A 17,186-nucleotide genomic window follows, 5' to 3' on the forward strand; every position below is an offset into this window, starting at 1 on the left:
GAAGGAAATCCACAGGGGTAGCAAAAGGTATTCTATAGATGCCTCTAAATTCTGCATTTACCTTGGCACATTTACTGTGGTTCAGAGACAGAGGTCAAATGCCAGGCTATGCTTTCTTCTGCTTATTGTGTTTTTTAAATATTGGGACTGGTGTTTAGAAACTCTTATCCCTTTTGCAGTCAAAGAAAGAAAAGTAAAGTGAATTGTGTGACAATCTTGCTGAAGTACATGAAGTGTGAAAGAAAAGGCTGAAGGATGCCATTTTTTATACCAAAAACACAACGTAAATACCTGTAAGTGAATTGTACAGATTCAGCTGTTAGGAAAGCAAAAATGAAGCGCAATTTGTTTGTAATTCAGAACTGTGATGGAAACAAACTTACTAATAGGAAACGACACATTATCATTTGTGTGCAATATACTGTGATCAGTAAAACTGTTTTGTCTGTGCAGACTTAATGGCCATTTCAGTGGAAAATGTGCTGTCTTTAAATGCCAATGTGCTGACACATGATGCTTTTACTACATTAAAAATCACCCTCCTCCTGTCCATTAACACTAGGTAGATTGAAAAGGTTTTCTTACTAAAACTGGGTTGTAGTTCTATAAAGTCTGGGAAGTATTGCTCTAGACATTTTGTGAAAATAAATACCAATACTGTACCAATAATCAACAAATTTAAGCATCTATAACTGTTGTATAAATTGATTGATTAAACAACCTTACAGAGAACGACGCATATTAACTTTAAACAAAAACTATATATTGTCAATGATTATACAGCAGATTGGTAATTAAAATCAAGTAAATCTTTGCAAAATGCTGAAACAACCAGGGTCAACAACTTTATTCTCCAGAAATTATTTAATAGTATGAAGACCAAGAAAAGGTTCTCATGCAGAGAAGCTCCTTTACGACTTAAAAAAGGCAAACGTAATAGGAGTCATTTAAAATAGAAGCAGATTCAGGAGAGACTCTAAAGCTAATGTTACTTACAAAGTGACCCCATGCCTCAGCAGTGCAAGAACTGTCATATGTCCTTTCATATGTGGGAGGTCCTTCATTGATATAGAAGTGTGACCTCATACTTTGTACTGTAAAAACTCACTATGGGATCAAAGCCTTTTCATATATAACTGTATGGGCTTCACATTAATTGAAATAGTAGATAAGCCAATTACAGGATGCTTCTTCCACCCTCACAATCCTTACTGGATTCACAGCCAAAGTTTGCATACATAGCCAACAAATCCCATTAGGGCTCCTAGAGCAATATATCCCTTGGGCAGTGGGGCACTGAGCCCTATCAGCTTTAAGCCCAGCCACAAACAAATCATATCCTATCCTCTATACAAAGATGTTAAGATGCAGCTACAAGAGTCGCAATCGCTGCCCGCTTTAGATTGCAAATCAATGAGCTGCTGTCATGATAATTACACTTTCACCTATACCCAATATAAAGTTCATAATGATTTGCCTTTCTTTTCTGTTGATGAATTTGAAACATCAATGACTGCTAAATGCCTTCCAAGCCAGAGAAGTCAGATGTATCTGCAGAATCATCCAAAATAATAATGCAACTAAGTTTTCATCATATTTATTTGTCAGATTCAAACACACAGGCTGCTCCCTTCAATAATTTAGATTTTGTAATAAAATCTATTGCACACTGGAAATAACACTGCCTGAGCAATAGAATGAACCAATTTCTGTTTCACTGCATGATTATCTCCTTGTCTCTAAACCTGTGATTGTTCCTATCCCGCATTTGTTGTTTTCCTGCATGTGGATTCCTCCTGTGTAATCTCTTCTCTTGTGTACTATCTTTCCTGCCTCTGATTCTATCTATCAGGTTTGTACTTTAGTTTCATACCTGCCACTCACTGTGTGGCGGTGGCGCTCTGTAGCTTGAAGATGCACCACAAGGGGGAACATCCAAGAGCAATGTGGAGCTGGGAAACGTCTCCTGGTTCAGCCTACATAATGCAACCGCAGGACCCCCTAGGAGTAAAACGTGTCCTGCATACCTGAAACTATATTACTTGCAAGCAGACAACAGTACAGATAAGCATTCAACAGAAGTCAACATCCCCTGCTGTAAGTAACCAGCGGATGTACTGCCAGTGACAGACCAGGAAATGTGGTGGGTCTGTGTGGAAGAGCTCTGCCCCCCATTGCACACATCCCTGCTGTTTACACACAGAACAAACTGTGCCATGTGGCAGCGAGCCTCTTAAAGCATCTGGTGTTATTCACATACATCTTTTCTTGATTTGCCAGTGGAGAAAACCTGTATTATTTTGGTGTCAGAGTCCCCTTACAAAGCACAAGATAGACTGCAATTCATATCAGTTCTCCTTGAAGAAAGACTTGTGCTAGCCGTTGTACTATCATTGTTCTCAAGATCTAGGTTATAGGAAGCACCTCAAATAAACCAAATATTCAAGATAAAAGATGCATAGTAATGAATTAATGAATTCTTATTTTGCATTGATTTTTTTTATTTAGAATTCATTAAATCAAGACAAGAGGGTCACATCTTGAGTGACTGTCAGGTGTGCAAGGCGAGAAGAATCCTCACACGGGAATCAGAGGACATGCAGAAGAGCCCAAGGACAGTGACATCTCATAGATTTTTAAAGCCACAGGCAAGCATATTTTAGCACCACCCTCTTCCTAATTTTACTGCCCATGTTCTGCTAATTGATGTCTGTGTGATACCAAACAAACGTTAAATCCAGGTTCACATAATCATGTTAAACTGTGTCTTTCACGGGCCCACAAGAATCCTATTGATGCCTCAGGACAAAGAGAAAGACTCAGAGGTAGAGTTATGCAGAGAGGAGAGAGGCTGGGGTATGGAAATAGACAGAGGTGAGCTAGATAGAGAGAAGCATCCCTTTTCATGGTGGCCCTCCGAATGGTAGGTGCCCTGGGCAATTGCACACTTTGCCCATGCATTAAAATATCTCTAACTAAGGAAAAAGGTGCCTGGAGTTAGATGGGCAGGAGGCATGCTGCTGAGGGAAGAGGTGTAAGGACTTGAAGAGGAGGCGTGTCTTATTCAAACTGGAAAGTTCAGGCAGCTCCAGCTGGTGATGAAAGAAAATATGGTGGCCATGTTTGTGTAGTACGTTAACCCTTGTAGAATCACTGTGAAACACTTTTTTTGTAGAGTTAAAAAAAAAATTACGGCGGTTCCCACAGTTGTTAAAAATCAATATATATTTATTTTCTCCCAATTTTCTTTTCATTTTTGAACATGTAAACATCGTCATTGAAAGATTCTTAACCCCTTAGGTGCGGGAGTTGGCCAGTGGCTGACACACGTACACCCTCCCTGGAGCGGGCGGGACCATTGGCTGACACCAGGGAGGGCTTTAAAAAAATCCTCCAATGCAGGCACCGGAGGATTTATTTTTAAATACCATCGGGAGATGCAGAAAAGCTTTGACTTTTGTTGAGAGTCTCCCCTTTCCATCAATGCCTTCCTGGAACCGTTTCCTGGCTGTGATTCGCAGAGCGGCTGCAATCGATGCCCAAGACCCTAGCGATCTTGTTTGTGGGGGTAGGCCCCCTTGTAAGTGGGCGCCCGCTGGGGCATTACTTTTAATTTTAAAAAAAGGTTTCCCTCCGGGGGGCCATCGCAGCCCCCCAGGGTAAAAAAAAAATATTGTTTTAGTAAAAAAATAAAATAAAATGGCACGTCATCCCTCCTGGCATGGGCTGACCCCTATGGCAGCGTTCATTTTTTTATACGTGTGGTTTCACTAGGGGTCGCGATCGGCCCCCAGGGAAACCACATGTATAAAGAAAATGAGAGAAAGAGAGAAAAGGAGGAGACTGACTGTCTCTCTCTCTCTCTCTCTAAATATATGTATATATACATATGTATGTATATATATATATATATATATATATATATATATATATATATATATATATACACAGCAGCACAACAAACTCCAACCCAACAGGGTTTCAAAGACGTAAATTTTTTTTTAAAACAAATACTGGATTTAAAAATTATAAGAAGAACAAAAATGTTAAAAATATACGTCCTAGGCATTTTGGTTTCATGCCTTCCACTGGGCCTAAATCAAGATAACAGTGGTAGCCTTTATTAGTAAATTATTGCTCTATATTGTTAGCCCTCTGAGCACTAGAACTGTAACCTTAATACAAAAACGTCTATTTGTATCCTCCATTTTCTTCCTTTTGCAATGTTATTTCATCAAGAATAGTTCCAAATCACTCCATATTCTACAATACTAATTATTCCATAGTATAAATACCTGATTTCTATTTTCCTAATGATTGGTTTAAATACCCAATTAATAACAGTCCAGAATACCTTCTTCCTTTCAATGAGTACTTAAAATTCACACATTGTTTTGGGGATAACTTGGAGTGCAATTATGTTAATATCAATTAATCATATATATAAATAAATTAACATGGAATAATCTCCATTTTTATGAAATTCAACACCCTTCTTTATCCTTCCATTATATTTCGACTCCTATTATTGTCCTTACATGATCATATATTATAATACAGTACTTAGACTATTGTATTGCACTTAAAATGAATTCCTTATGTTTTCAAACTAAATAAATAGGTAAATCTCATTTAAAGTGCTAATAGATGATCCTTAGTACTCATCAAAAGTCATATTATCATTGTTTTAATACCATTTTTTTTTAAAAGGTACATCTACAAACATAAATAAATTATGATTTCCTTATTTTTAAGAATATATAAATGCAACACAAAAAGTACCTAGTGTTATTCAAAAGGACAATAAATTCCTGCTCGCATCTTAGAAGCACCACAATCATATGGGCTACTCACATCTAAGGTGCAAATGTCTAATATTTACAAAGTCATTACCGAGATTTTGGTCTCCCAACATGTCTCCATAGGCAATTCCTTATTGTAATATCGAATACGATTTCCTTCTTTTTAGGAATATATAAAGTTCAGCACAAAAAGTGCCTACTGCCATTAAAAACAACAATTTCCTCAATTGCATAATATCCAATATCTCTAAAGTGGATATTGTCACAACAAATGCTCGACATTAGTCACATATTCATATAAAGTGCATTTCAGTCAAAGTGCATATAATTTAAAGGGAAGGGCACATATGGGGGAACATTCTATTCTCCTATGTAGTAGTCCAGTTCTTAGTCATACATTTTTTTTAATTTTTGGACAGTTTTGAACATGTAAACATCGTCTTTGAATGATTCTTAATATTAACACTTTGGGCCTAATTAGGAGTTCTACTGATGGGAAGATCCGTCCGCCAAACTTTCGACTGGAGGTTGCCGCCACACTGGCTACCTCCCCGCCGGACCCATTAAGACTTTCTCCCTAAGCTGACTGGTGGAAATAGATGTTTCCACCTGTCAGCCTAGTGGCACAGTGGTTGCAGCATTGTCTCCGGTTCGCAAATGAGCTGGTGGCAATGGTGTTGCATGCAGGGTGCACCAGCACTCTTGCAATGTTCACTTTCTGCACAGCAGACAGTGAACATTGTGAGGGTGCTGGACAGGGGGACCCCTGAACTGCCAAGTGCATGGGCAGTGCAGGGGGGCCCCAGTGTCCCATTGTACCTGGTCTCAGCCAGCATTTTAATGGCAGTGAAACCCCCATAAAAAGGCTGGCGAAGAACCAGGTCCTAATGAGCAGGTTGGTGCTGCTTGCAGCGCAGCTCTTGCTGATTCCAACCTGCTGCAGGATCACAGATTCCGGCAGAGATGGTGTAACCCTGGCAGTCTGACCGCCAGAGTCTTAATTTGGCAGTCAGACCGCCACAGCAGCGGCAGTCCTGACCGCCACTGCGAGGCTGGTGGTCTCAAGACCGCCAGCCTCATAATGAGGCCCAATTTTGGCAGACGGGAACACCCGTCTGCTGAACATCTGACCGGGAGGTTGCCGCCAGTCTGGCTACCTTCCCGCTGGACCCATCACGAGTTTCCCATTAGGTTGACAGTCATCCTAGGGGGAAAGTGGCGGCAGCAAGTGCATGGGCAGTGCAGGGGTTCCCCCGTGGCCCTCTACACCTGTACTCCCATGAAAAGGCTGGCGGAGAACCAGGTCATAATCAGCAGGGCGGCGATGCATGCAGCGCAGCCCTGGCTGATTGCGACCTGCACCCATCATCAACCCATCGGGATCACAGATCCCAGCAGAGACAGTGGGAACTTAGCGGTCTGACCACCAGGGTCATAATGTGGCTGTAGGACCGCCACAGTAGCGGCATTCCTGACCACCACCGCAAGGCTGGCGGTCTTAAGACCACCAGCCTCGTAATCAGGCCCTTAGTCTTAGAAGAGTGATCAGAGAGTGTCTTTATTATTCTTTATGTATTTAATTTCTGCACTAGATTTAAAAAAACATGTTTTAGACTACTGTTTGTTTTAGGTTTAATAAACCCAGCCATTGGCTTCTTTTGCTCTGGAAACATGTTTTTGCACAGACCACACGAGTATTTATTTCTTAACGTTTTTCTATTGGCTGATTCAGTGTTTGCTTCCTCCTCCATGAAGGACTATTTTACAGTGAGCTGGGAGCCTGGGAGCAATGCAAAGCCACTGCCATCAAAATGATCTTACAAATGTATGCCGCAGAGAAAAAAATAATAGTTTTATTTTCTGTGGCATACATTTTTCAGATGCTTTTATCTGCTCTTGCTCCTCTGTTCATAAACTAGTGTTGGCAAAGCCAAAAGCATGCAGTATAAACATCAAGCCTTTGCCATTGTTTTTCATTCATAACTGGAGACAGCCTGTGATGTGTGGTGATGGAAACTAGATTTGAAAGAGTGGTATGATGAAACACATACAAACCCACAGAGAGCAAAGAGTATAAACCCGATGAAATGCTTGCAAATAAAAGGAAACCCCAATAAGAAGCAAAATACCTTGAAGAGCACCATTGTGCATGATGTCTTTCAAAGAATTTCCAGAAAGTGAACATATATTCCAACATTTAAATGGCCACATTGAAATGACATTTTTAACTAGATAAACAAGGTCTTTACTGTTCAGAACTGGTATTTGGACCGTGAGAGGGCCGATTCCACATGTGTATGGGCGCTTAAAGATGCCTATACGTGTTGGCCTCGACTATGGGTGCCCCATTGTTGTGTGGGACAAGTATTGAGCCTGTTAAAATCCCACACCGAATATGTTGGAATTACGCAGGTGCAAGAATTATCACCTATTCCTACTTTTGCCAAGAAAAATGTAGCATAGCATACAGACTTACGGGGCAACCCCTCCCCAAGTGAATGTAAACATTTTCGTTTTACTATGATATAGTCAGTAAACAAAGAACAAATAACATCTGTATGCATCTTTCTATGTTTTCTGTGCAAATAATCACATGCTTTATATAATGTAGAGCAATAATATTTAATCCAAGTTCCAGGAAAATTTTGTATGGGTGGCATCACATTATGAGCACTTCCGGAATTGGAATAAATAAAATGACATGCAGAGCAGCAGGAGGGTGTTACCATAATTGATGCACCAATTGCTAAGTACAGGAAATGGAGCATTGATAGAATATGAAATGATGCAACGAGTTACGTTGAATATTTAGTAATACAGTGCTCTGTTATTTTATACCAAAGAATTGAAAAAAAAAAACAATGCAGGATATTTTATATGGTCACAGAAGGGTTTGTTCTAAATAAGCGTTTTATAGATTAGTCTTTACCATTACAGTTGTTCTAGAACTAGGCACTTGCCAAAGTACCATAGTTGCTTAAGGACATCAGCTGTGGTGCAAAGGGCTGTTGCACAGGTCCTGGAAAGCCAAAATGGCCCTGCACCATGTATTCGTGTCATCTCTAGAGACTACAATATAGCGCGGCACACATCACACTGCCAGGTGCCTTGATGTATGTAATGTACCTCAAGGGGATACAATGCAGTGTGGTACACATCAGTGCCAAGTGTCCTCCTGTATGCAATATAATGTACTTTGATGGAACAGAATACAGAGGGGCACTCACCACAGCACCTATTGCTGTCCTGTACGCAATGTAATGTACTTCGATGGAACAGAATAGAGGGACACCCATCACAGCACCTATTGCCGTCCTGTACCTAATGTAATGTACCTCAAGTGAATACAGTACAGCGAGGCACCGCCACAGTTCCAGGTGCCTTCTGTACGTAATATCCTGTACTTCGATGGAACAGAATACAGAGGGGCACCCATCACAGCGCCTGGTGCCAGCCTGTACGTAATGTACTTCAAGGGAATACACTACAGCGAGGCACCTTCACAGTGCCAGGTGCCCTCTGTACGTAATACCATGTACTTCGATGGAACAGAATACAGCGGGACACCCATCACAGGGTCATGCCCCCTGCAAGTAATGTACCTTCAGAGCCTACGATACAAGAGGGTATCTATCATATTCCCTTGCGCTCTGCTTTACAAATCCTGTTATTTCCAAGAATGCAAGGCCTACAGTGAAAGGGATGGAATGCACATTAGCCATTTCTCATCTTGTAGATGAAAGAGTGAGTGCTTGACGCTTCAGCAGACAAGAGTGCTCTTGCGTGGCGTAAGGAACACGGGGATGCCACATCCAGTCACATCCAACGACTTGTGTGCAGTATCAGACACCAGTCAGATGAAAGACCACATCCGCCTCTTGCCACAGAACCCAGGATCCTGGAGCGGCCCTCGGTGATTTTTTTTCTAATAAGAAGATCCTTAGACTCACTCCTGCTGATGTACCCCGATAGAGACAGCGCCGTGCTCTGGACTCCATCCAGGTGTACCAAGATAACTAACTCTGACAAAGGACAGCTCAGCATTACACGGAAGCCGTGCCTTAGACTCACTCCTGCTGATGTACCCCGATAGAGACAGCTCCATGCTCTGGACTCCATCCAGGTGTACTAAGATTACTAACTCTGACAAAGGACAGCTCAGAATAACATGGAAGCCGTGCCTTAGACTCACTCCTGCTGATGTACCCCGATAGAGACAGCTCCAGGCTCTGGACTCCATCCAGGTGCAGGTGTACCAGGATAGCTAACTCTGACAAAGGACAGCTCAGCATAACACGGAAGCAGTGCCTGAGAGGATTGCGTCAGTCACCCTAGCGCTGGGTGCTGTCCTCCGCTTACCACATACAGGGACGCTGAAACGGGTGTCAAACATTGGTAGCAAGGGGTTGGAGTTGCTGCCCCGGCTTGTCCTTGGGTCCCCCTAGTACTGCCCTTGTTACCAGAGATGTCAGAGTTCACAAAGTCACCAAAAGAAATAGAGCCAGGTGTCTCCAGCCAGTCCATGGCGAGCTGTCAGTAACTCTCAGACTCCTTCAAAGTGGCTGTGGCCTTGAGTTCATTTTTAAATAAATACAGGGTCACATTTTCCTTTTAAAGTTAAGGGAAAGCTCTGTTTAACTTGCAATTATCATCAGGGACAAGACAACAAATAAGAGAACAAAACCTGAAAGTCCCCTAAAAATTGGCTTCCTCTTGGTGTCTATATTGATTTCTTAATCTAGACCAACTATTGAACAAGTATTGACAGACTTCCCTCTCGCTCAGCGTGATTGTTCTAGAGACCAGCCAGGCTTTGCATGGCTGCGGAAACAAAACCCTGAAACAAGTCCTAGGTTGTCTCCAAAGGCTTGTCAGACATGAAATGAAGATAGGAACTGCCCTTTGCTTTTCATCCAAAGATGATAACACCAAAGAGAGGTCAAGGAATAAATGGGTAGAAAGGAGAAAATATCATGCTACAAAAATATTTTGCCAAAATATCTACTACCTCAATTCCATGACGGCAAGTATATCTACACAAGTATAAATGTATTATTCCTAACTTCTAATCAATGTACCTTGAGGATAAAGATATCAGCAAGATACATATATGAAAGTTAAAAATAGCAACTCTATATTTACCTATATATACTAACATTCATAATATTGTGGTAGTAGATATTTGGTATAATTATTTTGTAGGCCAATATTCAAAATGCAATGTTTTAGTAGTATGCTGGATAAGGACAGTGCTACTGTCAGAGAGAGTCCCAACACATACTACGATTTTCTTTAATTGTTTGTTTCTGGGATTTTAAAAATTCACAGGAGTATATATGGAAATTGACAAAACATAGATTTCCAGCACTCAGTCGTTTCTTTCCCCTGTGTAGGAAAATGCATCATTCTTTAGGGTGGGCGTGTCCACATGAAAGGGTAAGGCCACCACCTGCTAGATGGCACACAAATTGAATAAAGTAAACCTACACTAAAACCCTGGCAACGTGACAAAAAGCAGTCAAGCTTATATCAAATGCAATGTGTACAGTATTTACGCAATGTATACACAACAGAAAAAGTCACACAAACTCAATTAAACTCCACAACCAATTTTAAAATAAAGAGAAAAGAGAATGATTTTATGAGTGAAATAAGACCTAAACAGCAAAAATCCAAGATGGGGAAAGAGAAAATAGTGTCAAAAGTACAAAATGCCAATGGACGCGATAGGCCAGGACCTAGGCACAATGTGAGGCTGACCAGTATGAATCCCTGGTCAGATACAACAAATGGATCGATACGAGTGAAAGTCTGGAACTAAAAAAGTTCAAACTTTTTTCCAAATCCCAATGCAAAATGGGACTTTGTCATTTTTGGAGAAGAAAAATCCTCCTTGAGTGGGCTGCCACCTAAAATGTCACCCCTATTGTGGAACCCAAGGCCTGATACTTGAGGCAGAAGCTCTGGAGCTTTGGCGAATTCTTGCAGACAGATTTGAAAGACCCAATGCATAATGGGAGTTTGTCATTTTTTTCAGAGGTGGAGGGAGCCTTGAGCAGGATGAAGCAGAAATTGAATTCAATGCTGTGGAACTGCTGGTTGAATACTTTTTTCTGTTGGTCTCACTAGAGCTCTGGGGCTGTGGAGGAAAGTATTTCATAGTTTGTAATCTTTCTTCTGATGCCCGAACAATCACAGGAATACCTTTCTAAGTCCCCCAGAATCTCATGGAAGGGCACATATCAGGGTGTCACAGGGCAACAGCAAATTACCACCAGGTCTAGTTGCCACTTGTCTGTTGGGTATTTCCAGGAAAAGGCCTCTTGCAGCTTGTTGTGTCCATGTAGCCACATAAGAGGCCAGTCATCTCACCCCTGAAGTCCACTTCTTTGTCCTTGGTACATGATAGAGCGGGCCCATTCCTTCAGGGCTCCTCTCAGGTCATAGACAGCACCTCAGGTCTAATCCACTTCAGATCTTTTGCAGGTCCAGAAAGTGTTCTAAGGATGTTACCTGGGGATGTCATATTTATGGCTGGGACTAGCTAGAGTGCATGGGAGCCACACTGGAACCAATGGTGTAAAAGTTCCTAGGGGGACCCTTAACTCTTTTTTCGTCAGTTCGTCTTTCCTTACTGCAGTCAATCTTATACTGCCTCTCACTCTCAGAGTCTAAGATGGGGAAACCCTCCACCCATTATGCAGCATTCCACTCCATGGAATTCCATGGAGTTGATTTAAAACTCTGTGGAATTTTGCAGAGACGGAGTTCCGTGAGCGGCGTAGTGGCACCCTGTCCTAAATGCACCCAATATCAGAAGCGCTAAGCAGGGCAGACTAGCCGAACCCTATCTTTACATCAGCAGAACGTCCAGTGTTCAGAATGGTGTCAGATCCATAGTGTACCACCATCCGACTCTACTGGCACAATAACCATTAATCATTTATTGCATGCCATACTAGTATCCAAGACAAAAGAATCAAAAGAGCAGTTCAAAAAATTTCAGGGACCTCTAAAATGTGCACCTTCAGCGGTCATTCAGACCCTTGGTAACCAGAGCATCGTAGGAGACCTTGAAAAGTGCAGACCTTTAATACTGCATGAACAGGTATTACACCGTTGCAGAAAGTATTTATTCATTAATGCAAAAAAACATCATCCTGCAAAGCCCCAAAACCTACAGGGAAATCTGAGAATGTTGGATTACAGGTCACGTCCATTCACGTCCATTCATGCCCATCCAACTTCATCCCCACTAATGCCTTTCCTTGTCAACCAGGAACAGCTCCCTCTGTATTGCACATCTCATCCATGACCGCATCCGTTTCAGTGCCATCAGTGTGTGTATGTGTGGGGGGTTAGGAGTCCCTGCAATTGCCCTTTTTCACGATAAACTCCCCTCTTGTACAATGTTCCATTGACTTGTAGCAAGGTTTCAGCTACATTACAAATCCCATAGGTATTTACCATTGGATGTTTGAGGGGTAGCAGAATGGAGGTTTTGGCTGCAGATACATTTATTGTATTTTTGTACATTATTATGTACAGTAAGTGGTTCAATGGTATGTAGCATAAAGATAGTTAAATATGGCAATTTTATTTTCATGTTATTCTATTTAAATAGCATTTCTGCCAAGGAGTAGGATTTCTGTACAAAGTAGGTTGAAAGTAGCATAGTCAGAGAAGCACAGAGGAACATCAAAAAGGCAGGTGACTACAAGAGACAGGGGAGATTATGCTGTGAAAGAATTCCAATGCTTGGAGGGAAGCAGCGGGAAGGTGTGAAAACAAGACCAGGCACGAGGATGGTGAATAAATGCATGAAGTTGTTGAGCGTAAAAGGAATAGATTGCAAGTGGGAACAAAAAGAATAACATAGTTTGTCTATGTGTGCAATCCGTGCTCGGCTCACTCAATGGGACCTGCTCCGAGGCAAAGGCAAGAGTCGATGTGAAGCAATGTGTACCGTGGACAGCAGGGTAACAACGCCCCCGCCTGTAAATAAGCATTTGACGCTGATGTCAGCTGCGGTTCTGTTGAAAGTTTAGGCCTAAACACTTATTTAGACTTGGCTTTCCTGTCCACCCAGGCCACTGACTCAAATGCACCCCTCACTTTAAACAAAATAAACTAGAACAGTGCTGTGGATGTACTGCTCTCAGAGGGGCCGACACAAGCCAGTTCTTAGTAAATGCAGTGGCAGGAACACACCAATGATGGAACTAGAAATTTTAGTGGGAAACACTCTGCTTGGACACAGAGACACATCGGTGGCAGATATCCCATCCTCTGAAGAATACATCCCATACGATATAATGGGATTTATATTTCAGCAGACACGATATCTGTCACTGTTGTGATGGAGTAACCCATCTACCCAGGTCTAAATCAGGCCCAGGGCTGTTTCAGCATTGCTGCCACAGGAGAGGCTGAGCCAGGAGGATGAGATGCTGCCCTTGAAACCCTCAGCCTAGTCTGACTGGCGAGAACCCAGATGCTGAGGCTTGAGGAAAGAAGCAGCATTAGCTTAGCATTAGTAATGAGGTCTGTCAGGCAGCTAGGTTGTGACTTGTCTTGTTACTGTGGAAACCTAGTAGCCTAGTCGCGAGACTGCTGTTGCTTACTGGAAATTGGTTAACATGGTTCACTTTCTATGTGTCAGTTGGGTCACCCCAACTTTGTTGACTCTATCACTAGTTCAAGCACCCTGAGTGGTAGTTCAACATGTTAAGCGCGCGACTGACTGGTTTATTAATCTGGTGTGTCAGTGGCTGCATTGCTGGTCATAAGTTAGGTACAGGTGAACTGGGTGCTGTTGTAGCTGTGGTGGTGTGACTGCTACTGCCATCCAGTGCTTGATTGTACTACTAAATATGAACATAGAAATATGATGATGTAAGAAGATCGTGGACTAATATCGAGGACCAAAATATCGAAAGGTAAGTGCATATAGAGGAAGTTTAGATTTATTGCTCTCAACTCCACATTTACGCATCTGGAAAACATATGTTGTCAAGTTATATTCATGTGGATTTGGGTATGGAAACCTATAGTACCTTTCGCTATATCAGTTTCCATACTTTGTCCTCCACATTTCCATACCACAATATCCTGTCTTCGAGGAGGCACACCCCGGTGCTTAGCTGAGCGCACACATGTGTCTACAGCACATCAGGCTTTCTCATGTGCTGGCCTGGGGCTACTTGCAATGTTTCCACTTGCTAAGAGTGAGGGTGACATTGGTGCACTCTCTGGATGACCCAGGATCTCATGTCACGCGTTACTGCATGGGGCGCTGATGCTTTTCTGTGCGCTGTGTGTGATCAGAGTGATTCTTACGTCATCTGTGAAATACCAGTGGCCTTGCGGCTCTTGTCGGTGATTGGCTGCAGAGTGAGGGGTGTTTACCTTTGCTTCGCCTCCTGCTCCTGTGCTGCTCTGTGTAGAATGTCAGCTGCGTTTCATCGTCTGCCTCTGAACCCGAATCTTCTTCGGGCCGGCCAAACCCAATGCCACCTGCAGAGAAGAGAGAGATGATGGTGAGCATCACAGCTCAATTTCTAGGCTTAAATTACCTAATTTTATAATTTTACCGTGTATCTCGCACAATAAATGCAGTTGAGGTCCCACAATGACACAAAGCCCTGACACAAAGCCACATCACATCTTTCGCATGACCACAGAGAGTGCTACGTGGAAGCTCATCACCAGGTCCATGAAACCATGGAGCCCCTTTACTATAGACACGATACCACAGGGTAACGGAGTGTGTTACTACAGCCACAAACCACGACCTAATAAAGAAGGCATTACTACAGCCGTAGGACCGAAGTAACAAAGCCTCAATACCAGAGCTAAGAGAACACAGGGTCCCATTACTACAGACAAGAAACCACAGCCTTATAGAGTCTCAGTCCACAGCCACGCGACTACGACCTAACAAATATGCATTACTGCAGCCATAAGACCACAACATAACAAATAAGTATTACCACAAACATGAGATCACAGCCTAATAAAGCCCCATCACCAGAGCTATGAAACAATAGGGTCATGAAACTACAGCCCTGTTCAGAGTTGTTTCCACGTCCACGAGAACACATCCTAACAAAGAGACATTTCTACAGCCATGAGACAACAACCTAACAAATGGGCATTACCACAGATATGAGATCACAGCCTTGGAAAGTCATACTACCACAGTGTACCATTACTACAGATGTGAAACCACAGCCTAATAGAGCCTCGTTATCACAGCCATGAGACCACAACTTAACAAAGAGGTATTAACGCAGATATGAGATCAGAGCCAAACAAAGCCTCACTACCAGAGCTATGAGACAATAGGGTCCCGTTACTACAGACGAAAAACCATAGCCTAATAGGGCTTTAATATCCCAGCCATGAAATCACAACATAACAAAGATGCAATACTACAGCCATGAGACACAGCCTAACAGAGGTTCTTGCTACAGCCGTGAGATCAGTGTCTGACAGAATGACTCATTGTTACAGCATAAAAAACACCCCATTACCACAGCCATGAGACCATAGTCTAGCTGAGAATTAAATCAGCCATGAGATCAAAGCCTGGCACAGTGGCCCATTGCCATGGCGTGCAGTGCCACCCTATTACGTCAGCCATAAGACCACACCCTACCATACCCTCGATTACCACAGATCTGAGATGACAGCCAAGCAAAGCCATGACACCGTAGTTTGACACAGACGTCTGCGGTCAAAAACATGAGACGGATGCATTGTATCAGAATGTCAGTAACGGTAGTACCATCTGACAGAAATGCTGTCTGTTCAATATGGTCGACAAAAATATCGCCCATTGGAGTTAATAACAGAAGGCCCACACTTAATGGGACCATTGTTATGTAACAGTATTTAGGGCATTCTATTTCTATCGGACGATATTTTTGCTAAAGATAGTCTCACATACAACGAAGATATCATCCTAATAAGGAGCCCTAACATCTCCCCACCATAGAGTGACACAGGGGATTTATCCAGCAGTTCAAGAAGTACATAAAATGTCTTGTGCATAGTTTGAGTCACTCTCTGCTCTGAAAGGCTTGATGGGAGATGCCCTCGTTTGAGTCACCGAGGAACCTGAACGTGGTGAATGCAAGTTCATTACATTCCAGATGGGTATTGCAAGCATTACTTAGCACTGAAGTGACCTCCCCCTAGGTCTTCGAGCTAAACTCACCCTTCGGACCTTTCGGAAGAGGGTCAGGCTGGCCATTCTGCCACTCGGGCATTTCCACGGTGGGCTGCAGGCAAGCGGCCTGCTCTTAGAGCAGAGTGTACCGCCATGATCATGGCGGCCCGCAGTCAATTCTAATCATTGCCTTTACTGTTTGATGTGTCATTTGTGTGCTTTTTTAATGTGGCACAGACCAGGAACTCAATTTCTTCAAGGTTTTGTCGGCTTTGAAGCTCAAGTAATATGAATAAAGAGATTTTCACAAGATCACACCATTTGGATAAGTGATGAAACTGGGATTTGGGCCCAGTTTTCTTAGTTACGCATTGTTCTATGCAGCCACCAAATAAATATCTCGTTCTCTGTCCCTAAACCATCAAAAGACAATGCTTTGCATTCAGTTATTTTTTACCTAAATTAGTCCAGTATATTCAATGCACCAACGTATCACGTGATAATTTATTCTGCCTCAATAAATGTATTAAATGTCAAAATATCTATCTTGAACAATGTACAAGAAAAGGTAAACGTCTATTGTAATGTTCATATTGCAGACATCCCCACATTTAATAGACAGTTAAGAAGGAACCCTTCAGCATCTCAAGGAAAGAAATTACTCTGATTAGCGAAACAAAGGGACTCTGACTTCCGGCAGGTTAAGGCTGAGAACTGTGCAAATTGCAGGTCTGTTTGGCTGCAGGCGCACACGAAAGCAGGAAAGCATGTTTTTGGATTTAGTGCAATTAGCTATGATGCGTTTGGTGTTCTTTGGGGCAGATTTATGGAAAGTGGTGCTGTACCTAGTGCAGTGCCACTTTTCTAGCGGCCCCTAACGCCACTAGGGTAGCACCGTATTTATAATACGGTGCACGATGGCAGCAGTTAGAGTGACTAGCGTCATAATTTTTTACACTCATCCGCCGCTTCACAGGATTAGCGTAAAAAATTACGACGCCGATCCTGCACAGCAGCCAGAGGCCCATTGTAATCAATGTGAGCCTCTTTTAAATGCCTGCACTTAGCAGGCATCAAAAAATTCCAATAAAAATGGCACAAAGGAATCTCATAGATTCCTTAGCACCATTGTTATGCCCTCCCCAGTGCCGGAACACCTGAAAGTATTGCGCTACTTTGTAAATATGGTGCTTCGTTTATCCCCTTCCAAC

At 42.5% G+C, this 17,186-nt stretch overlaps 1 protein-coding gene across 1 annotated transcript in view; it reads right to left on the reverse strand.

Moving 5' to 3' along the window:
* ASTN2 (astrotactin 2) overlaps positions 1–17,186 on the reverse strand; it is a 2,164,803-nt gene that overhangs the window by 1,380,356 nt on the left and 767,261 nt on the right. Inside the window, exon 5 of the mRNA XM_069241522.1 lies at positions 14,211–14,318. Coding sequence (XP_069097623.1) covers positions 14,211–14,318 — 108 coding nt within the window. The remainder of the gene's footprint in view (positions 1–14,210; positions 14,319–17,186) is intronic.

The sequence above is a fragment of the Pleurodeles waltl genome, chromosome 6 (assembly GCF_031143425.1).
Source record: "Pleurodeles waltl isolate 20211129_DDA chromosome 6, aPleWal1.hap1.20221129, whole genome shotgun sequence".
Taxonomy (NCBI): domain Eukaryota; kingdom Metazoa; phylum Chordata; class Amphibia; order Caudata; family Salamandridae; genus Pleurodeles; species Pleurodeles waltl.